This window comes from Pyrgilauda ruficollis, unplaced genomic scaffold (genome assembly GCF_017590135.1).
Source record: "Pyrgilauda ruficollis isolate IOZ18807 unplaced genomic scaffold, ASM1759013v1 scaffold2, whole genome shotgun sequence".
Classification (NCBI taxonomy): domain Eukaryota; kingdom Metazoa; phylum Chordata; class Aves; order Passeriformes; family Passeridae; genus Pyrgilauda; species Pyrgilauda ruficollis.
In genome coordinates this window covers 20,380,945-20,404,420 of record NW_024519206.1, presented here as the reverse complement: position 1 = coordinate 20,404,420, position 23,476 = coordinate 20,380,945, and the positions used below count along the sequence as shown (strand labels likewise).

Here is a 23,476-nt window from a genome sequence, read left to right as displayed (position 1 = left end):
GAGGAGAAATAGTAAAATTAAATATCTCTGCTGTAGTAGTAGAAGTTTAATTACTAAAGTCTCAATGTCATACTTCTCAGCGTAATAAACTTTAGCCACAGTAAAAGCAATTATGCACATTTCTTGTCCTTTTGCGTTCTCCAGATGTATCTTGCACCTTTGTGGTTTTATTGGAGAGGGGTTTTTTTTTGCAAATCCAGTTCTATATTTTTGAGTCTAAACTCCTGCATAACTTTTTTTTTTTTTTTAATTACTAGAATGATGTGTAGTATCTGAATGATACTGACGTGCTTGTCTCAGAGTTCTGGACCATTGCATGTGATAGGACTGGAGAAGCTGATGCTATTTTTTGACCTTCCACAGACCAAGGACCAAAACAGAAATGAGAATGGAGAAAACAGTTCCAATTGCCACTTGTAGCAACTTAGAAGGAAGAATGTTTAAAATTCTCTGTTAGGGCTCAAGACGTCAAAATACAAACTTTTTCAGATGATAATTTTATCTGGTATAAAACAAGCTTTACATTTAGAAATCTGTGCAGCATTTGCTGACCTAGTGGGATGTGTTCTGGGTATGGATAGGGAATATCGTGACCAGATAAAGCCACAGTAGTACTCCCACCAGCACAATAAATGTTGAGACTTAGATAAAAAGCAAGAATTAATTCCTGAGCTGGGGCAGGATGCAGGTGTTCTGTTTGAAAATGTGTACCCTAAGCAGTGGAGCTGGTATCTGGCACTGGCACTTGCTGACGACATTTCTCAATTTATTTTATTCCTCAACAAGTTAAAATAAATTCCAGGTGAAACAAACAGCATGCTTTTCTGTTGAATCAATTAAATTTATTTTTTCATTTGCATAATTGTCCAGCCAATTTGCTTACATAACTGATTGGCTTCTACTAGGAAGTGAAAAATACACTTCACGTTACAGAAATTATGAAAATCCCCCAAGGGCTGTGAGAATGTTAACTTGATTTAAAGCTTCACTGAACTACAGATAGTTCCTAAACCTCGACAGTTCTCTTTTTAACCTTTTCTGGCTGTAAATATAATAGATTGCATGCAAATAACACCAATCCCTAGCAGTTAATCTCCCTTTGTCCTCGAACACTGGCAGCAATGGACATTTTTGCTCCGAGGTTCCATGTCCCTGTATCAGGTGCATTTTGACACCAACTACCTTGGTGTCAGAAAAAATAAATGTGTAAATGTATGTGTACATCGAGACTATTGCAGGACATAGTCTAAGCTGTGCCAGGAGAGGTTTAGGTTGGACAACAGGAGGAGTTTCTTCTCAGAAGGGGTGATTAGACACTGGAATGTGTCAAAGGAGGTGGTGGAGTCACCGTCCCTGGAGGTGTTTAAGGAAAGACTGGACGTGGCTCTCAGTGCCATGGTCTAGTGGCCGGGTGGTGTTCGGTCACAGGTTGGACTCCATGATCTCAGAGGTCTTTTCCAACCTAACTGGTTTTGTGTAACTGCAGGAGAGCAGCTCTTGCATTCCCCTCGGGACTGCAGAGCTCACGCCTGGTTCTTCGCCTACTTGGTGTTTTTTTTCTGTAGAACAAAAGGCGACGTGAAGCGCACGCAAGCATTTGGCTAAATTACTCCCATCCCCTCAGCAATAGGGCAGGCATTCCTTCTGTCGGGGTTTTCCCGCATCGGGTTATCCCGTATTTTCTGTGTCCGTGAGGAACCGCTGCAGGCGCACCCGGACTGACGGGCGCGGGAACCTCACCAGTGGGAAGCGGTCGCTTCCCTCAGGCGCCCCTGAGGGGCGGGGCCTGCGGGGCGCGCGCCGGCCGCCCCTGAGGGGCGGGGCCCGAGGGGGGAGAGCGGGGGGAGCCCCGCCCGCCCCGAACAGCCGCTCAGCGGAGGAGCCGCCAGGGGGCGGGAGCGCAGGCGCGCGCCGGCCCCGCCCCCGGCGGGAATCCCCCGGGCCCGCCCCCTCCGGGGCCGTCGGCGGGGGCGATGGGGCCGAGCCCGGCGGTCGCCGTCCGGCCTCGGCGGTAAGCGGGGCCGGGCGGGAGTCTTCGGTGCGCCTCTCCGCGAGGGGTGGGCATAAGCGAAGGCAGCGCGGCCCACCGCCCACCTGTGCGGGGGGTCCGCTCGGAGGCGGCCGGAGGACGGTGCGAGGCCGAGCCCGAGCCCGGGCGGTGTGTGGGGTAATGGTCTGCTTTAAAGCCGGGCCGGGCAGCGCTGCTCGGTGACCGCCGGTGGGGTGGGGGCCGGCGGCTGCCCGTGCGCTGGCGCGCGCGTGGCGGTACGTGCGCGCGGGCACGCGCGGCCCGGGTCTGGGCTGAGCTCGGCCCGGTTCGGCCCGGCCCGGCATCGGCGGCTCCTTATCCCGCGTCTTGTTCCTGAGGGTGCGAAAGGCCCGTGAGCCGGATCGCGGTCAGCTCTGCCGCCCTCTGGGAAGACCTTGCCTTTAGCGGATCTTAAAGACAATTCTAACAGGGCTCTGTTTTCGGTGGTTTAAATTATGAGTGCTCGGACCACTGCAGCTGATTCCCTTTCCAGCAGTGAGCGTGTCACGTTCACCCGAGCTTATTTTCTGTCATCTTGTTGGTTTTCACGCTGTTTTCTCCGTGCTGCCTCAAGTGTGGGTAAACACCTGAAACAGACAGCGGCGGGAGGGCAGCGATGTCTGACCTCGGGGTGCCAAAGGCTTCTGCGACATAATTCGTATTTCTCTGTGTTTCAGCGGGTTTGTCTTTGAGGTGGGGTGCAGGTGAAGCTTAGTCAAACCCAGGAGGTTTTGTTTTTCAGCTAAGCCGTGTACCGATTTCCAAGCAGTTAATAGAGCATTTAAAGCAAGAAACAATGATGCTTTTGTCTGGTTATATAAAGCGTCACCGCAGATTAAGTGAGATTGTTGAGTTTTTTCCATCCTCTACCCAAATGCCTGAAGCTGAAATTACAGTGAGGGAAAACTGTTTTATGACAAGAGAGCTTGTTAATGTAGTTAGCTTAATTTATTATTAGGACTGTTGTTACAGACAGTGAAAATGACATGGTTACTGTTTTGCCCACCTATCTGAAATCAGAAGACAAAAATTACCAAATGTTTTGGGGATATTTTAGCTGGGTATATTTCTTTCCTCCCACTGTCTGCCTCTAGTGAAAATTTAGGTTCTTGGTTAAGTATATTAGTAATATGCACTTCTGAAACTTCAAGTGTTTTGCAAAGTAGGCATAGGAAGTGTCATTCTGTATTGGAACACAGATGATGTTTCTCTGATAGCTGTTCATCTCGGGTTCTTTAAAACAGCTTATATAGCAGGCATGTTCTTTTGATAAGTGCAAAGTGTATTAAAAAAAATGCTTGAAAGCATTGCCAATAAGGAGTTTACCTCATAATCCCCTAATAATTAGGTGTATATTTGCACTCTGACATGCCAAGTGGTTTGTCTAGTGTTGGCAAACTCCAGCCTATAGTTACCTAGCGCAGAAGTTACTGGTAAGAATTGCTAATTCATTTTTATAAATGTCAGCAAACCTTTGATTAAGATTCCCAGGCATTGCTGTATGACAGTGATTTTCTCTCTGGTTTTATATTACCCTCCCATAAAGTAGTTGGCACATGTGTTTTAAAGTATTACTATTTATTTGGGTGTAGGACTCAGTAAAAGTTTACATGGAATTCCGTGCGTTAGTGCTTAAAGAAAGTGTCTATTTGTGTACTTTGCAAATTCTTAGGAGTTCTTTTTCATTAACTGGAGTACCTTTAAATGTTCGTTCTCAAATCAAGGTACTGTAACTACTCGTAATATTGGCAAAACTCACTGTTACTAGAGGAAACTGAAAGCGTTCTTACACAAAGCTTTACGTTTTATGTGTGCTTGCTCAATTTTATATTGCTATTGTGACTTTAAAAGTTATCACCCAAGATTTAGAAAGTGCACTGGTAAGTAGCAGGGGAAAATATCCATGTCCATTTCTAAAAGGGTTTTTTTATTTCCTCTTTTTTTAAGTGAGTTAGTGGATGGCTGAAATTTGGCTCAACCATTAAGTTGCTGAAATGTTTTGCTGCTTGAGAACCGTGAGAAGGTATGGCATGTTACTGACCTAATTTACCTTCAGCATGTGTTTCAGCGTTTGCTTATGACTTGCATATTTGTGAAACTGGTTTGGTATTTTTGTTTCATGCTTATTTCTTTGACATTCTCATCTTTACAACTTGGAGCTTTCAGCAGAGCATCCACAGTTGAAAATCCTCCAAAGCCATATGCCTGTCCTCAAGTGAGACATTAAAAAGGCTCTCAACAAAACAAAGAGTTTTAAAATAGCTTAATTTTGAGAAATATGAGTATGATATCCAACATATTTTTGTATTATTGAGTTATTAAAGCTTAGTGCTTCAAAATGTGTGAATACGTTTGTAACTATGAACTTAATTTAATGGAGCTTTTCAGTGCCAAAGCTATAAGCCAAAAAGTTGAACTTTGGAGAGATGTGAAGAAAAAGGAAGTTGAAGGGAATTATTTAACCAATAAATTAAATCAGTCTTGGAGTATGATTACATAATGTGTTCTAGTAGAGATTGTGTTTCATGTCTATCGTGAAGTAGAGACGCTGCCCTCAAAGTGGTTGTGACCTTGATTTTAATACGAAGCCTTTCTCTGCTCTTCAGATCTAAATGAAGCTCTTGGAACAATCTTTGCTCCTTGAGTGAGTGAAGCCATGAACATCTTTCTTGCATTTTCTCCCTCTAAATCCATTTTAATTCACTTACTTTGTCACTCCAGTTGAAAGATGCCTCAGAGTTTTGTCTTTCACCTTCAGTGAATGAATTCTTCCTTCTGTCACGCAGACTAATTTTGGCCTTTGAGCATTTCTCTTTTAAGCAAGTTCAAAATAGACTTTTGGCTGGAATCCTAAGCCTTCCTTCTAGCATGACAGTGTTGTTTAGATACAAAACAAGGGAACTAAAGTTAGCCATACTTGGCCATTTTTCATCTAGAATAACAGATGGAACTTTATGATTAACAAACTCAAAAGTATGATTAATGGTTTCCAGCTATGTTGAACTTTCTTTCTGAACTATTGGAAACATCATGCAGTGTAGCTTGAGAGTGGATGTGGGAAATGGTGTGCAAATAAGGTGAGCAGAGAACTGAGCTACTCTTCCTCCTAACACCTTGGTCTAGGAGGATGTGAATTTCTTGCATGTCAGTCAGCTGCAGTCAGAAGGGTAACTGGTTAGTTTACTGTTCTCCTTTGCTGAAAATATTTTTGTTCATTTTACTGTTTTGTGTACACTTGCTACCCAAAAAAAGAGAAAAATTCACTGTTTTTTTTTCTCAGCAAGACAATTATTTTGGTGCTTCCAGATCCAAACTGGTAAAGCATGTGACCAAGTGGACTTCTGTCCAGAGTGCTTTGCTTCCTGTCTTGCCTAGTCTAGTAGAGGTGTTTTTCTTGCATCACTGGGCAACTGTGGCATGATTTTGTCATTAAGAGCTTTCACTCTCTCTAATAACATTATATTGCTGTGGTATTTCACCACCTGCTATTTGGAGTAGGATCATGGTCTGTAGTGGTTACTAGTCTTAGAGTCTCTGAGATGCAGCCAACAAGGAGGTAGAAGTGTTTACCAGTGATATATTTTAGCTTTTTTTTTTTTTTTCAATCTTAGATTTCATCTACATGCATGAAAATTGTTATTAAATCATAGCAGATTTGGAATTCCATCAGTCTTATTAAATCATGAAAGTTTTGTCCCACTTTTCTACAATAACTTCTGTTTTCAGCAAGCTGACTTGTAAGATTTTCTAATTAAATATTTGCCCACCTCTTAGGCAGAAAAAATTAGTCTTCACTGCTTTCATGTTTCTAATTGAAGAGCTGGGAAGGTTGACAGAAAAAGGTAAAGTAAGGGTCACTGCTTCTGCTTGACAACTCAAATATTATCATTTATCGTTTGCCAAAATAAAACATTCTGCTTATTGTCTGAGCACAAATTTGGGGATTTTTTTAAAATTAATTATATCAGTTGGGAAAGTCTCATGTGTCTGTGTCCAGGATGATTATTTGGTCTAGGATGCTGGATACATAGCTCTCTGTAACAGTTCTGCTAACTATTATTAATAAAGTTACTAGTTTTATGTGAGTTGGAAGCAGCTTTGTCCGTAATCTGCCATATATTTTCCTATTTGGGGGTTGCAATTTGAATGATACTGTGAGGATTGAAACTGCATTGACAGAGCCGAGTCCCTGCCCTTCTGATTTGCAAACTAAAATGGATGTTAGTCACTGAAATTGGCCTAATCAATTTGTTAGCTTGTGAAGTTGGCTGAAGGAGAAACCTATTGTGTATCTCCCAAATTCACATTTCCGTGCTGCTTTTATGTATATCCTCTAGCTGCTTAGTTTGCTAAACCTGAATATTACCTTTGAGCTATTGGAAGGATATTTTGGTGATTTTTAATACAGGACTTGGTTTTTCTTTCCATTTCAGTCTTCTGTAGCACAAGTGTGCTCGTTACAGAACTGTTGTTTAATTTCTACACAATTGCAGGCATTCGATAATTTGAACTTTCTGAACTTCTTAGAACTTCTTCAACTTAACTTTTCCTTCTCATCTTAGGTAAAACAACCTTTTTCTCCTACCATTAAATTTCTTTTTGTCCTGGTTTATTGTAATTCAGTGAAGGTGAAAGTGCAAAAAGTATTGTCTCTTTACTTGACGTTTTCTATAAAAGAGTATGTTCAGGAAAGTAGGATTTTTTTTTTTAATGGACACAAGTATGGAGCTCAGAAACTAATGCAGAACTTTTTTTCACTGAACTGTGATTATTATTCCTCGGTAAAATTTAATATTCTTTGGCACTGCTTGAAAAATACTTGGCTTTTTAACTTGGAGGTTCAGAAGTATGTGAAGGTTAGCTTTTAAGAGCAGCTTCAGCAATGTCTACAAAAAATACCACTAAAGCCAGTATTTGCAATTTGAACTACTTGACTGGGAATTTTTATTTGAGGCATATTTGAGAAAGTAGAGAGGAGTTTCCTGTACTTATTTACGTGTGTTATTCAACTGTTAGCATCCACCATTCCTCAGACCTATTGGATTGGCACTGTCAAAACACCACTTTGTTAATCCCAAGGGGAAAGATCCAGAATTCAAACTCCTAATTTAAATTCTCCAGTTTTAAATGATTATACTTGCAACTATAAATGTTTACTCCATTCTATCACATTTTAATGTAATTATATCAGTTTGTCTCTTGATTGGTAGCATCATACATAAACATTTTACTACTTTGTTAGGTTGTATCTGGACAAGATATTGCTGCAGTGCATTCTTCAGTCAAGAACTTTGTCAGGCGCTGATGCCATCAATGCTCTCAGACCTTTCTATTTTGCTGTACATCCCGATTTCTTTGGCCAGCATCCCAAAGAGAGGGTAAAAATACTTTAGTATGCTTTCTTTGTAAATATTTCGTGTGTCGAGGATGGAAATTTTCTAGTTTTCCTGCTGTCAGAGAACAGTAATGTTAGAATTAATTATGGTTGGTACCAGAGAACAAATAGATGCACTTCCTTAATTTTTAGCAGAGATAGGTCCCTTGAAAGTCCCTCATTTGTTAATCATATTTTCTAATTGTTATGAAGAAGATTCTGAATCCTTCCAGGCAAATTTATAATACATTTTACTTTATCCCTTTGAAATGCTGTGCATTATAATTGAATAAATTAATTTCTTTATGCTTGAAAGCCAGTGGGTTTTGGAATGTACACAAATGTACAAGTGTGTACACAATACAAATTTATTCTTGCAAGGTAATTATAAATGCTGACAATATGAACCATATTAGTACTTGTTAAAAGCAACTGACATTTTGTGAAACCTAATTCTGCATGTAAGATTAAAAAGGGTTAGATGAAAAATGGCCAAATCCATCATCTGTAATTTTTGTTTGTTTGTTTTTGTTTTAAAACAGGAAGTAAATGAAAACTCTCTGAAGAGGCTAAATGGCTACTTGGAGAACCTACAGAAACCAGGATTTCGTTCCTTTAAGCCAACTCAGCTTACTTTTTATGTAAGAGAAAGAGAACCAAACTCTTCTAATGTTCAGGAATCCTTCAGTGCTTCAGGTGCTTTTATATCGTGTAGAATGTATCTTCCTGTATTTAAATTCCTTCAGACCATTGCTTAGCCTTGTGCAGCCATAACGACTTTTGTACTGAATAAAATCCTGTCAAACCATGAAAATCTGTCAAACCATTAGGTCAGGCAGGTGGGATCATCCCATGTAATTAAACATCTTAAGCTTTAAAAAGCCTTGAAAGGGTGAGACATTACAGCCTTGAGGTCAAGTTACAGTATAAGGAAGTAAAAAAGGTGGATGTAAATGATAATATTTCTGCTTTTAATACCATTGCCATGTTTAACTGGAGCGACAGTTGGGTCCTTGTCCTCATTGCAGTTCATGTGTAGTACACAATGTCAAGGCACTTGTAGAATCAGTAGGAACTTACTCTCTAAGCAGAAGCTGTATGATATCTGAAGTTGCAATTCATTTCATTGTCTCTTATCTTTGAGACTACAAAAAATATTGCCAAATTTGGAATGTTGCTTTTGATTAACTTTACGGTGTCTCCAGAACCAGTATGCCTTACATAACAGACGAGTTTTACATTCTAGATCATGACAGTCAAAACACTTGAGCAAATTGTGAGGCACCCTCATGCTGAAAAATAAAATCCTGCTGTTTTTCAAGAAAATGGTAGGGTTATGTCCGGTCTCCTTAACATAACACTTGAACTGGAAGCTGTCTTTGCTCTTGAGTCAAAAGCTTACTTTCTAATTAGGAAAATTAGGCCCAGTAGCGAAGTGATGGGACATAGTTAAACTGCATGTGAATTTTGCAGTGAGTATTGAAATAGCAGTATCATCATAATTTCCAACTACCTGTGCCTTGTTTAGCTTCTTCTGTAAGAAGAAATAAATGGGAATGCATTTAAAATAATTTTAATTAAGTAATACTTGTTTTTTACAGGGTTTCGAGCAGTCAGTTTTACATTACATACTAGGGATCTCCTGAGCACAGTACTAGATATTCTCAACTCCTGCAGTTTATCTACAGAGCATGTTCAGAGTTTGAATGTGAACTCTCAGCCCCACAAGGAAGCAAAAAGCACAGTGAACAGACCTATCAAATGGGATAAGACTTACTATTCATTTACTGGATTCAAGGATCCTGAGGAGGAACTAGAGCAAGCCCAGAGAGTGGAAACAACTTTACTGTATGTAATGCTTTCATTGAACTGAAATTTTGAAACCTAAATTGGTCTTATTCTAATGCTGAGTTTTTTAAAGGTAGGCAATAAATATTCTGAACAATACTAAACTTTATTGTCCAACATGTAATTTTGCCATGCTTGTTATAATTGGAGTTCAGATGAGCTCCTGGAATAACTGCAGTGCCAGCAAAGCTGAAGCATTCTTGTCTCTTTGCCCAGCAGTCCTGTTTGGTCAGCCTAGTTTTGGTTGATCCAGTTTTTCAGATTTGTGGAATATTGATGGCAATTCAAAAGGAGGCAGGTGCTTCACTTAGCTCCAAATAGCTCCTTACCTCTTACAGGACTTGTGTAACACAAACCTATATGGCTGTTAACTTTATTGTTAATACATGAAAACTAAGGTTAAAAGGTTTTAATATGAATGGTATTGTTGTGCTTCTCATTTGCTGTTCAGCAGGAAAACTAGAATATTTAAGTCAATGTAGTTATAAATGCTGAACTTGCATTACAATGTAGGATGTTTTGTAGTAAAGTTGGTGTTTTAAAAAAAATTTGTATGTGCTCATTTTGGGACACATACACATTTTGGGACCTTGAAAAACTTTTTGTAACAATGAGAGTTAAGTGCCATTTGAAATGGAAGGATCTTCAGAGCAAAGTATGTCCCTTGTCCTGCATACCACCTCTCAAATAAAACTACTCTAAAATACACAATTATAAAGCACATAACTGAGATTTAACATGCTAGAGAATATTTTTACTTATTTTTACACATTTACAAGGAATGCCCCAGACAGTTATGTATTAACAGTCTTGTTTTAATACATAGACAGCTGGCATCAGGCCTCCCTTTTTACTTCAGTTTGAATTTTTTTTTTGCTTCAAATACAAATGAGAATGCAGCTATTTGATTGCAAACATTACGAGTATGAAGATTAGTTTATACTATGACCAAAAGCTAAATCTCTTAAATAGTAACCTTTTCTTAGAAACAAAGTTACCTACTGAAATTTTAGATGTACTCAAAGAGTCATGTTTGTCTGGTTGTGATTATTGGCAAAAAAAACTATAAAACTTTGACCTGTTTAATCTAAGTTCATGTCAGCTCTGTAAAAGTTACCTAACTTAGCCCTTTAGTACCACCTCCCATATTTGATAGTCTGCTATGATCACTTTGGGGTTTCTTTGTTAGGTTTTGGTGTGTTTGGGATTGTTTTGGGTTTTTTAAAGGCACATATGTGGAAACTCCTTAAATTAAATCACAGAGTTCTGAAGATCTCCCCTGAAGTCACACTGATCTGTTGTTTTATGCCTTTTACACATACATCCAAGTGATTTTGATTGTTAGATTTCTTAGGCCCCTCCAAAGATACTAAGTGCCAGGGTTTCCTTTATAGATATCTTGAAATTGCTAAATGCTTCACCTTATCTTCTATCCTCTATTTTTAAAAAATCCCTTTACCTGATAATTTGACTTGAAACATATTATCAGTAAGAATTGAGTTACCTGTGCTGCTTACATGATAAATCACAGCAGCATCCTTCTACTGTTGAGTGTTTTTCCTCCTCTTTCAGGTCCTGGCTAGATGATAATGAAGCAAGTGCAGTAAAAAAGCTGAAAAAGAGTTTGCCGCTTAGAAAAGAATTAGAACGTTTAAAATTTGAACTTTCTCATGAACTCCAGCTCTCCGATATCAGGTAATTAGTTAGATCAGTTGAACTTGGATTAGGACAGTCAAAGCAAGGAAGTGTTGTCTAATACTATGCTATAAACTTTAAAAGCTTATTTCAGCAAAACAGCTATATTTCATATATGAAGAAGTGTTACTGCACTGAGTAAATTTCTAGAAGTGTTCTACTGGGACGAAATTTCCTGTTACAATCTGCTCTGAGAGACCTCCTATTTGCAACTGAAAACGTAGGCTGCAGTTGAGGCAAACACAGAACTAGAACTGGTGTGTTATGGTTTAAATGCTGGTTAAAATTGCATTTCCTGAAATCAAGTTAATACTTACAAAGGTAACTAGACCAGCAGTGAAGTGCAACTTTGCCCATGATACACAATGACATCCTGTGAATGCTTAATAAAAATGTTCTTTCTTTTAGTGTTTAGTTTCGCACTCTCTGGAGGAGACTTGTTTGTTTGAAGGATCTGAGTGCAGTTGGAGATCTTGATTCTTCAGAATATTTTTCAGAAAATAACTTGCGATCCTTTTTAAATTTTTGTGCTTTTGAGTGAGGATGTTGTGAAGTGAGATATTCAGGGTGGGGAAAGTGGCAGTGAAGATATTCAAAAATGGAAAAATACACTCATTTCAGGGGCTAGTCTGTTAGATTCTATTTTTTTAACCAGGAAAGAGAGAATTGGAGCTTCTAAAATCATGCTTTTGTCCTTTTCACCCTGCAAAAGACTCTGGTTTCCTTTAAGCTGAAGCCAGGTTTTTTGAACACGCTTTCTAATGCTGTGCTGTGGTGAGGGTTTTTAACATTCTGAAACAGTCTTCAGTATTAAACACGTAAGTTTGATTTTATTCATGGCTTATATTCATTTTCTTAAATAGCTTGTGCTTCTAAAATACATTAAAATTATTGTGTTCTATGAAGAGTTATTTATCATCCTTGAGTTACATTGTTATAATTCAGAAAAGAATGTGAGTTTTGGAAATCTGACAAGCCAGTATCTTAATAGGACACTATGACCTGTGGTTCTGGAGCCTTGTGCTAGTGTTCCCAGAGATCTGAAAAACAGCTGGGTCGCTGGCATTATTCCATGTGTAAGTTTAGGACAGATGAAGAATTGGCCACCTTTTTCTGCTCCTGTCTGGTGCTGCTGAAAGCAAAGTGATATTGCTAGGTAACAGTAAATAATTGTTTGAATTGCTTGGATTTGGTTAAATTGCCTCACAAGTGCTGTGGCATAGTGCCATTCTCTGCATCCCACAGAGTGAGGTTTTGCCAGTTAGGTTTCCTTAAATGAGATGATGTGGGTGACCCCAGCCAGCAGCCGAGTACCCTTGCAACCACTTGCTCATTCATACATCCCCAGTGGAATGGGAGGAAGAGAATAGAAAGAGCACAAAATTTGAAGGAAGAGCACAAAATCCACAAGAAAATTTGTGGATTCAGATAGAAATTTAATAGCTGAAATGAAGCAAAACTGTGAGTTCAAGCAAAACAAAAGGAGAAATTAATTCTCTGTTCCCCATTGATGGGCAGGTGTTCAGCCACTTCGGGGCAGTTGGGCCTCAGCATGTGCCATGCTTGCTTGGGGAGACAAATACCATAACCATGAGGGTTCCCTTCCTTCTTTCCCTCAGCATTTATTGTTGAACATAACATACAGTCTGGAATATCCCTTTTGTTAGTAGGAGTCACCCAGCCTGGCTGTGTCCACTCCCAGCATCTTGTCCACCCCAGCCTACTTCCTGATGGTGGGGGGCAGAGTGGGGAGAAAAAGTAAAGACCTGGACACTGTGCCAGCACTGCACAATAGCCAAAATATTGATGTGTTATGATCACTGTTCATAAAATATAAAATATGAGTGTTATGAAGAAAATAAACTCAATTCCAAACAGACACAGTACAGTAAAAGAATGGGAATTTTCCACTTTGAGACAGTTTTATATCAACAAAAAATCTGTAAAATGTGTATTTTTCTAAAACACTGAGATTTCACAATTTAGATGCTTTTTGAAATTTGCTTAGCAATCAGTCTGATTGGTCTGTGATGAAAAAAATGTCAAAACTGTGTGTATTAAAGCCAGCAAGGTAACACCTGGCTCTTGTGTGGTTTAACAAAAATTACTCCACTGTAAAATATGAATAATACATAGCAACTTTCCATTGGAATCGTGGTAATGTTTTGGGCTAGGAACTAAAAAAAAAAAAAAAAAAAAGACAATGTCCTTACATACTGTATTTGCTTATTTGCTCCTCTGGACAAACATTACACAGTGTCCAAACAAACTGCATGGTCTATGACCAAACCAAATACTGGGTTGTCTGGTGCTGTTCTCTTACTAACCCCCTTCTTTCTGGGGGAGAGATTTACAGTTCTCTCTACCTGGTTTTCTATTTTTTTTCCTGGTGTTGGTTTTCTTTGTTTGGTTTTTGGGACTCACTTTAAAAAACACTGGAATTTTATTTAGGTTTTTTATTAGTTCAAATAGCATATGGCATGGACAGCTTTTGAGTAGCGTTTGCTTTTATTACTGTTGGGGTGCTATTTTTTTGTGTTATAAGGCTTTGAGTTGCATCTCAACTTCTGTGACTTTTTTTTTTAATAATATTGAGGATTAAATGCTTTCAATTACATTTTTATTTAGGTGGCAGAGAAGCTGGGGCATTGCTCACCGCTGTAGTCAGCTACACAGTCTGGGCCGCTTGGTCCAACAGCGACCTGAAGTATTAGAGAATGTTAAAGGTATTTCTGTTGCTTGTTTCATGTATCCTAATATAGTGTTGATTCAGAAATGAGCATGGGTCTTCTGTGACAAGGGAGCTCTAGTTCTTTTTACAAATTCTTTTGAAAACTGCAAAAACAAACTTGTCAGACTTACTGAAAAGCTGGTGAGAACTTACATTTAAAGCTACTGGGTATTTTTTAAAGTGACCTTTTCTTAGAATTGAGTGACTGCACTCAGCTTCTAGTTTGCTTCTTAATAAATGCAAGTGGAGTCTGTTGAAGGCACTAGGCTTAATATTAGCAATGAAAGTAAAAAATCTGAACTGAGCCTCTCAAAGTATTGAGTTAGCAATAGATTGTTGTCCATGGTAGATTCAATACAAAAATGTGAGTACGTCTCTAACCCTAGCAATGATTTACTAGAATACCTTAAAATGCTACTTGCTTTCTTTTCTCATGTGTGTCCCATAAAATAGCTATATTAAAGTCAGTATTTTCTCAGGAAAAACTAAAATGTTCTGTAAACCTGACCTACCATTCTTCTCATACAGCTGTTTGACCTATGGCAGTAGCTGCTTCCCCTGATTGTAGTTCTGTATTTGATGTCTGTCTCTGCAGATACTCAGTTTTGAGTGGCTTTCATTTGAGAGTTCACATGATCCTTTGCCAAAAGACATGGTAGGAAGGACAATGAGTAGTAGTTTTAAATTGTATCAGATTTCAAATTAGTTTCTTTTCCTGAGCATGCTAAAGATAGAAAGCATTACAGAAGTCTGTCTTGTGAACCTGTTGTAGTCTCCATTTTTGAAGGTATTTAGTAATGCACGGGATAAATACCCATCAGTAACTATACAGGTACAGTTGATGTTGCCTTAGGGTACACGGATGGACTAGATGCCTTGAAGTCAGTGTTGCTCTTGCTTTGGGATTTTGGAAAACTGATTTCTGAGAGCAAAAGCTTCTACTTAAGCCTGGTCTTGTAGACTAATACATCACACTGAAGACTTTTGTGGAAGCTTACTTTGATAAATAGTTGCCTGTGCTTTTACCCTAAAGAATTCTTGAGAATCTTTGTATTCAAATTAAAAAAACATACACTCCGAACTGATTTATCCCCCTAAAAACCCACCTAGAATTGGCCTTTTATGTTGTCTCTATTTTAAAAAAGAATGAAAACATAATGTGCAAGTTTCTTACAGCTTGCGTGTTGCTGAGAGTTCGGAAATAGAGTTGAATGGCCTTATAATTATTTGACCAACTTTTAATTTGCATATACTTCAAGCATAAAACATGCATTTCCTACATTATACATGATTTATACAGATTCTTTGAATATCCTGTCTGATTAGATTTTCTCATAATTTAAAAGCAGTCATAAGAAAAAAATCCAATTAAATAAAAATCTATCAAGTTCAAACAGAGAGAAGGCAGATGCCGGGTCACGTTTGTATGAAAAAAAATCTTAAACTGGACTTTTCAGGAACCTCTCAAAATTTTGAGAATAACAGAAGCATCTATTCATGTGCATTTATGCTGCAGAAATACATTGCTTGTGATGTTAGCAGCCTGGTTAAGCCTTCAGTAATTGTAGGAATGGTTGCAGTGAGCCAAATTAGTAAAGAGCTTTGTTCAATCTCTAGGACGCACGGTGGTATTTACAGACCGCTCGGGTATGAGTGCAGCAGGTCACATAATGCTGGGGACCATGGATGTTCACCATCACTGGACCAAAGTAAGAAAATTTCAAATCAAATGAAAATGCCCGTTGTTGTGACATCCTTTTTTAAACTACAAACAAAAAATAGGTGGAGATAACCAATGAGTGTTTTAAAGCAAACACTTAGCTAATGCATTTAGCATAATGATGTACACTGCATTTGAAATGTAATCCTGTGTGTGCTGTAACTAACAGTCTTTGCTAGATCTTTGCTTTCATTAGTAAGTCAGTAGTACTTCTGATTAGAGATAAAGAAAACTAATTTGTTATGCACTATTCCAGTCTGTGCAATGAGTCCTGGCAGAATACTTTGTGATCCATAAAGAGCTCATTCCCGTGAAGAGCTAATGAATTTTATTCTGATCTTTTGTAAATATGAGATTTAAAAGGAATTTTGAAATGATGATTTCAGTCAATGACTCTAACCAACCCTGTCACTCCATTTTGTTCTTTTAGGCAGCTAATGTGGATGTTGCGGAATTTTATCTTTAGTGACTATGTCAATTCTGCTGCTGCTGCTTGTGTAAAGTTCAGAGTTGATAAGCTTTCTGACATCCTAGATGATAGCATTGTATGCAAAGGACCAAAAACTAAATATGTTGCAATATAAACATGTCCGTTGAGGAATTTTTCTTTAATCTTGGCTACTGAAACATTACTGATAATTCTATCAAAAAATATTTCTTCATAAAGAAGAAATATTGAGATTATTGGTGGAATTTCATAGTTGGGAATTTCACCCTCCTGGAATATCAGAATATTCTATTTCTGTATTCCAGTCAGTGAATAATATGAAAAGTTAACACTTGATCTTCTTTTTTTGGTGGTGCTTTGAATTTTTCCCTACGTATGTTTCACTGAGGGGGGAAAACAAACCATGGCTTGTTAGTGTGAACAATTTACTAAGAACTTTAACTGAGAAACCAGATTTAATAGAAAACTTTCTGAGATTTGAGAGTGTTGATAGTCATTGCAGTAAAAGTGTTCTGATTATACTAAAATAAACACTGACTTCCTTGAAAATACAAATGCTTGAACTTTCTAACTTTTACTGCAGGTTTTTCCAAAGGTATCGTAAAGCCACACAAAATGCCATGCAGATGGAACAATGTGTGTAGTTAGTTGTAGTGATGGTATTTGCTTGGGAAGACAAAAGAGTGGTATATATTTGAACCTGAAATCAGAGGCTTTTTATTTTGAAACGCAGTGAAGATTATGTGAAATGTTACAGAAATTCAATGAAAATCTTGATGAGGTTGGTGAGCCAATTTCTAGAGAGCATATGTCCAATTCTACCTCATTTTAGGAAGCAGTCCTAAGTGCCATTACTTTTTTTACTAATTACTAGAAGAAGAAAGTAGTAGAATACTGTCCAAGTCAGTCTGTAGAATGCTTGGTCAGAGCTACAATATTTAAAGGATTTTTGCTGGTTTTCTGTGTTACAAATGCAAATGCTGAACCAAATTTTATTGTGCCAACAGCTGTTCTGACTCTACTGTCAGAACTATCTGCTGTCTATTCTACTGTTCTCCTGAGTTTCTAAAGATATACTTCTGAAATCACTTGACTTGTTGCAGCAGCAGCTTTTTTTTGTAGGAAAAGCTACTTTAAAATAATACCAACAGGGTAGATGGTAGGTAGTGACTACTGTATGAGGAATAGCTCAACCACTGTAACTGTGGTGATAAATGTTTTATATAGACATCAGATTTTTTTTTTTATCTGAAACTGTTAATTTCTGAATATATAGAGGAAAGCCATCCATGTTTTTATGTCCTTTTGGTGCCTTTATGTTATAAATACAGAAAGTACTTAAAAGCTTATTCGATTATATCTTGTCCCAAAATGTATATACTTGATATTTCTCGCCTATGGTATTCTTTGATTGTAATTTTTTCCTCTCAGGTTCAACGTTTGCATTGTTAATTGTCTCTTTTATGGTTTCTTGTTATTTTAATTTATTAAAATTAACTTTTAAGCTTTGTAACGTAGAAAATGTTCGTTCATGTGTATGCACAGATTTTTGAGAGACTGCCAAATTATTACAAGCTTCAAAAAAGGCTGCTGCTTTTGGAAGATCGGATAAGCCAACTTCTGGGAGGCATCCAAGTAATATATATTGAAGAACTGCAACCTCTGTTGACTCTAGAAGAGTACTTCGAGACTCTGAACTCTTTCTATAATAAACTACGTGACAGCAGATTACCTTTTCATCCTCGTAGTCTGCGAGGCTTGCAAATGATTCTGGAAAGGTAGGTGTTGGCAGGGAAGGTTGATTGCTTTTAGAGCTTTTCTTTTTTTGTTACATTGCTTATTGCTCTCACTAAGAAAAAGCGATATAATCTCGGATTTTCATTATTGCAGAGTCTTTTTGTTTCTGAAGGTTTTAAGTGCATTTTTATGGGTTAAGAAGGAATCAGATTGAAGAAAATCCTGCTTAGTTTCATTCAAGCTAGACTCAGTTCTGTCTGGTTTAGAGTTTGTGCTGGTTTAAATCAAAAGTTTTGTGCTGTCATGATGGTGTTTATATTTTTAGAATATTATTATCAGCTCCTTTTGAAATGTAATTTTAAAAAAGCATAACCTACTATATTTCTCTATTCTCATGAACCAAACTTGATAGCTTTTTACCAATTATTCTGATTGTGATTAATTTATATTCTTTTATCTTTAGATTTTTTTCTGAAAGTAATTTATATAAATAGTTGCATTAAAAAATGATACCTTGTTCTTTACTTCCATTGTGTTTCATTAGTGACAGATATGCACCAAGCCTACATGAACTTGGACACTTCATGATCCCAACGGTCTGTGATCCAGCAGCTCTTCAGTGGTTTATTTTTGCCAAAGCACAGGAAGCAAGAGAGAATTTGAAAAGAAAGGAGGAGTAAGTGTTCATGTGACTTGATACACTTAGCTCTTTAAAATCTTTGCATGTTCTGTTTTTTTATTTGGAGAAGGAGGAGAATTTTTTTAAATGTATTCGTACCCTTTTGCTGAAAAAAACTCTTTTGTTTAGAACTTTAGAACTTCAGAAAATAGAACTTTACCCATCAGCTTTATTAAGTAAAGAATTACAGCATTAGTGAATGCAAACAGTTACTATAAAATAGCCTCTTTCACCTTGTACAGACAATTGTACATAATTCAGAAGTAAAATACCTTTGCTTACAAGACAAAATTGCATAATTCTTTTTACAATTATGTCCCCAAAGAAGAGGTGGAAGACACCTTCTTAATGATTAAGAAAAGGAACATTTTTTATTGATGTTAATTAAAATGTGACCAAAAAAAAAGCAGTGAAATCTAAACTCAAAATAGCTGAGGCCAACTAAAGAATCATTATTTTGAGTTGTTGGTCAGGTAGTTGAGAAAAATATTAATTGGTACCTAACAAGGCGAAGAAAAAAAAACAGGGAAGAATGATGAGAGAAACATTGTGGGTACTCTCTCATAGATGACAAGGGTGATTATGATAGGGAGTCACAGCACCATACTTAATACTGGGGCCATGGTCTGTAATATCCATCAGAACTGTGAATTTGGTTCTTGACCTTGTACCCTGTATGTGTACTTGAGGATGAAGTAGAGATATTATCCTAGAGATAATAAAGTACTGTTATGTGTAAGTGGGTGGTACTTATCCTTTCAGAGGCCTTGAGGATGAAGTAGAGATACTGGGGTTTTTAAATAAAGTACTGTTATGTGTAAGTGGGTGGTACTTATCCTTTCAGAGGCCATTACTGCAAGTGGGTTTTTCTGCTTTGGAAAGCTTTTAATGAATTGTTGAACTATCACAGTCATCAATATACATGATGTATATCATGATATGTTCATGATCCAGGTATGTTCCTCTGAAGTTATTTTAGGCATGAGTCTTGCTGAAGGCTCTATGGTTTTAGCTCTGTTAAGACCTCATTACTTGTAAAAATGTGTTTTGCAGGTGGCTTTCAATAAACATGATTTGTTGGAATTTTTCCACAACCCTAGTCAGCTTGGAAGTTAAATTTTTGCCATATAAATTGTAACTACAGAATAGCTCTCTATGTAACTGTCCACATGTGACAGCTGGGAAAGTATTGTCCACAGATTTTGGGAGGGATGTTGTAGCAAATATATGCATTTGTATCTGGGTAACTCACTCTCCAAAAAACCTCACACTACCACACTTCATAAAGACACCAATCCAGGGAAACTGTGCCCTCAAAGTAAAAGCAGCTGTGTTGTAAGAATGTAAGAGCCAAGACGCATATCTTGTGTGCTGGATGATTGCTGGTTTGTATGAAATAGTAAACAACTCTACAGGGTCACAATATCTGTCCCCATCATCCATTAGTTTATGGAGAGGCTTTATGCATGAGGCAAAAAATGTGGTGGGTTTTTTACTCCGTACTCCTTCCCAGTTTGTGTCTGACTGCACTTGAGAAAATACTTGAAGCTGGAAACATTATCTCATGTTAATAGCAAGTAGATTGATTGCTATTAACAATTGATTAACAATCAATTTTTATTTTCCCCCCTCTTAATTACCTTACTACTTTTTGAGCCAATTTGCATTTTGTCGCTCCAAATATGCAATGGCAGCAAATTGCATATTTGAATCACATATGATGTGTATATGAAAGAGAGTGGAGGTGTTCTGTGATTTTTATACCCATAGCCTGATTTTCTCATTTGTTGTTCTTTTGTTCTTGTGTGATAGGAAGTACAAAACAGTCATTCTGTATCACCTCTGCTTTTGTTTTGTAGCTGTGTCGCATTTCCTCTTACTTGTCTTTTATCGAAGCTGGAAACTCCTTTTCCACTTAATGCTTCCTTGGACTTACTCATGTCCTTCTGATTTTCGTTAGCCTCGTGTGGTGGTTAAAAAGGCCCTGTGATAAATGAAAATACTTTGAGATGTACTGGCTGTACTTTGCATATGGACTTGAATGTTTTGCATGCAGTAAACAGCATAGAGTGGCCGTAATTCTGACTTGAATGTACAAGGAAATACAAACACTGCTGCTCTAGAAAGTTCTGTTATCTGTGTGGATAATGTCAGTCTTCTAGTAATGCAGGATTCTCCTTCCCATGCTTATTTAAAGTATCAGGTTTGTGTGGTGATGAAGGTGCAAGCCTCCCTGTGGAAGTGACAGAAAACAAACCTGCAGTTCCCCAGCTAACTGGAATTCCTTCAAGGGAGCCTAAGATTTCACTGGAAAGCTTGGTGCTTAGGTATTTTGGAATGCACTCAGGAAGGTGGCGTGGAAATGGTCCACAGAGAGGACACCTGGCTCTGGGTTAACTCGCTGGCTCAGCTCATTGCTGACTGCCACAGGCTCTTGGGCCTCAGCAGAGCTCAGTGCCATGTAAGTCCACAGAGGTCCCAATCTGAGCTCTGGGGCATAGTGGCGAGGCCCTACCGTAGCATTTTCAGGTGAGGCAAATGGTCTCAGTAGCTGTGTCTGTGCTTAGCTTGGGCTGATTCACATCCCAGTGGTGCTGCTGCTTTGTAGCTCCTCCCCTGTCTAGCGCAGGGTCTGTGCTGTAGGGCAGCAGTGGAGCTGTGTCTGCAGCCAGGCTGGCTTGGAAGTGCAGCTGTGTTCGTGTGGCACAGTGCCCAAGCTGCTGGGGCTGGCGGAACCTGAACTTGTCTCTTCATCAGTTGATCAGTCACAGCTCCAGTGCCTGAATTAAATCTACACATTAACTTTCTTTCTGAGTAGTTTGAGTTTGCCTGTGGTGTCTTATTTCTCTGGGGTGAAGGAAAAAATCATCTGCAAGGTTTGGATTCAAAATTTGTAGAATCATTTAGGTTGGAAAAGACTTCTAAGATCGTTGGGTCCAAACACATCAACAAAGTTCTGCAATTGGAAGTTACTATGCACTTAATATGCATCTGTATTACTGCACCTATCAGTTGTTGGTTTTGATGACATACAGAGTACTGGTTTAATTAAGACAAAGTAATTATGAACATGATTTTATGTTTAAAACCTAAGCTTTCAATGTTATTTCAGTATTTTCATTCCTTACATTAAAAATGGAGCCTCACAGGATTTTTATTTTTGTTTTTCCCAGTTACTTAGTGAGCAAAAAGATGTCAGGGCATGGGCTTTGAAATGTGAGTCCATGTGCCCATAGTCATGGAAGAATGTTCACTCTGACTTCTGAGATAGTCACGTGTCACAAAAATCTCAGCTCCATCATACCTGTGTATGAACTGACACCTTTGTTTACATGCACCTAATCTACTTATTTCAGTATTTCTTGGTTTACTATATGTTCAATATACATTGAAATGCTTATTTTAAGGCGGGGGTTTTAAGAGATGAAGTTACAAGTTTGTCACTGTGTGTTATCTCCATTTGCTAGGATGATGATTACAGAGAAGGAGCTAATCAACACTTCCACGGAAAGATTTTCTTTGGATCGGCTGTATAAGGAACCCAGTGTTTCCAGTGCACAGATGATAGATTGTTGTAAGCGGCTGCTGGAGGAATCCTTACCCTACCTACAAGGCATGCACCTTTGCATTTCGCATTTCTACTCTGTGCTGCAGGATGGAGACCTGTGTATACCTTGGAACTGGAAAAACTGAGGGATGTATCTGATAATCAGATGAATTGTTTTATTTTCTGTAAGAGGTTATAAATATGAATGTTTTTAAGAGTAAATTATTTAAATCTGTATTTTGTTATCAGTATTCAGCTCAAAAATTTTCTTCCAGCTGCTGCTGAGGAAGGATTGCGGTTCTAGACAATTTGCACAATGCGCAGTATTGGTAGTCCTGGGAAAGACATCTGTATATTATCCATACTACTGTAGGAGTCCCAATGTGTGGTTACAGTTGTGAAACCGCATTTTTGTAGTGAATTCTGAAAATACATTAAATTTCAAGTCTGCAAAAATGTGCATGTGTATTTTTAGTGTACGTGAATATCACCAGATAAATCGTCTTAAATAAAGTGTGCTACTCCAGCCAGACATTACATGCCATCTTAAGGGTTCCTTGAATACAGAAGTTATCTGGTGGCAATGCTGGCATTTCATATTGCTGCCTATCACTGAATTAGGAAAAAAGCAACAAGGGAAAAAACATTGGAATATTTATCCTTTGCAGAAGACAGCAGTACATTGACCTGGAGTCTACAGCAGAATTTCACATGCTGGTCTGACATTGTTGCCTTAGAATTCCAAAATATGCCAGTTATACTGTCTGTGGTTACCTTAAAGCAGATGTCATTCTCTTTTTGTTTTCTGGCATTTGCTCCATAAATACTGGCAATCCTCTTTACTTACACTATAACAGATTGCAAATCCCATACACAGCACTTAAACCCTGAGTAGTTTAATGTGACATCTAAGGGAAGGAAGCACTGATTTGTGTGGGATTGTCTGCAAAAGTACTTCTCAGTAAGAACAAGGAGTTTGCAGTATGGCAAATGCGTGGATCCTTCCTGGTACTTTATTCCTTAAAAAAAAAAAATTAAATAAAGTGTGAATGCATGTCAACACTTTTTCATTGTAATACATGCCAAGATGCATTTTTGGTATTTGGATTACTACTTAGCAAAATACCATTTGAGAAAGGCCAACTGCTTAACATTTCTGGATTTGAATTTACCATAACTGGCAAAAAGAAACAGAATTGTCAAATGCTTACTTGCCTTGTATTTTTATTTGTATTGAGCTGGAAAATTGGTGTGGTTCTCTGTTTTCTCCTGTCGGAAGGCTCAGTATCAAGTTGTTTATTAAGATGTCAAACTTAAAGCAAAAACTCCCACTGTGATCTCAAAAATATCTGTTCTAAAATGTCAGGTCAGAAGTGGTACTTCCTCAGACCTTAAATCCAGGGGATTTACTGGTGAGGCCTGGAGAGGTTTTGAAGATCAATTGATAGTTTTGTCCAAGCAGTTAACTTCCATGGCACACACCCTCCCTCAGTCCGTCCAGCACTACTGGTACTCTCTGTCCCACCTGTGCCAAGCAAGTGAGCCAGTCCCATCAGCTGTAGCCCAGCAATATTCCCTCATTCAGCTCTTTGAAAGAAGGGTGTCTTTGGAAATAAAAAGACTGTACTAGTGGGGTTTTTTATTGCTTGAGTTGAATGACCCCTTCTA

At 38.2% G+C, this 23,476-nt stretch overlaps 1 protein-coding gene across 2 annotated transcripts; it reads left to right on the top strand.

Moving 5' to 3' along the window:
- Nucleotides 1-1,932: 1,932 nt before the first annotated feature.
- On the top strand, nucleotides 1,933-22,264 carry TCAIM (T cell activation inhibitor, mitochondrial). 2 transcript variants are annotated; one of them, XM_041466474.1, is made up of 11 exons: nucleotides 1,933-2,011; nucleotides 3,977-4,052; nucleotides 7,272-7,407; nucleotides 7,946-8,099; nucleotides 9,005-9,251; nucleotides 10,824-10,946; nucleotides 13,575-13,672; nucleotides 15,295-15,386; nucleotides 17,391-17,623; nucleotides 18,127-18,258; nucleotides 21,729-22,264. In XM_041466474.1, the coding sequence occupies exons 2-11, from the start codon at nucleotides 4,024-4,026 to the stop codon at nucleotides 21,952-21,954; spliced, it is 1,470 nt and encodes a 489-aa protein (XP_041322408.1). In that variant the 5' UTR covers nucleotides 1,933-2,011; nucleotides 3,977-4,023; the 3' UTR covers nucleotides 21,955-22,264. The 2 variants fall into 2 exon arrangements, with proteins under 2 accessions (XP_041322408.1, XP_041322409.1); XM_041466475.1 differs by lacking the exon at nucleotides 1,933-2,011 and adding an exon at nucleotides 2,017-2,131.
- Nucleotides 22,265-23,476: the final 1,212 nt, after the last annotated feature.

Coding starts and splice junctions, on each gene's coding strand:
- TCAIM (XM_041466474.1), top strand. CDS start 4,024: ATGTTTTGCTGCTTGAGAACCGTGAGAAG. Junction 7,408..7,945: donor GCCAGCATCCCAAAGAGAGG/GTAAAAATACTT, acceptor GTTTTAAAACAG/GAAGTAAATGAAAACTCTCT. Junction 17,624..18,126: donor TTGCAAATGATTCTGGAAAG/GTAGGTGTTGGC, acceptor GTGTTTCATTAG/TGACAGATATGCACCAAGCC.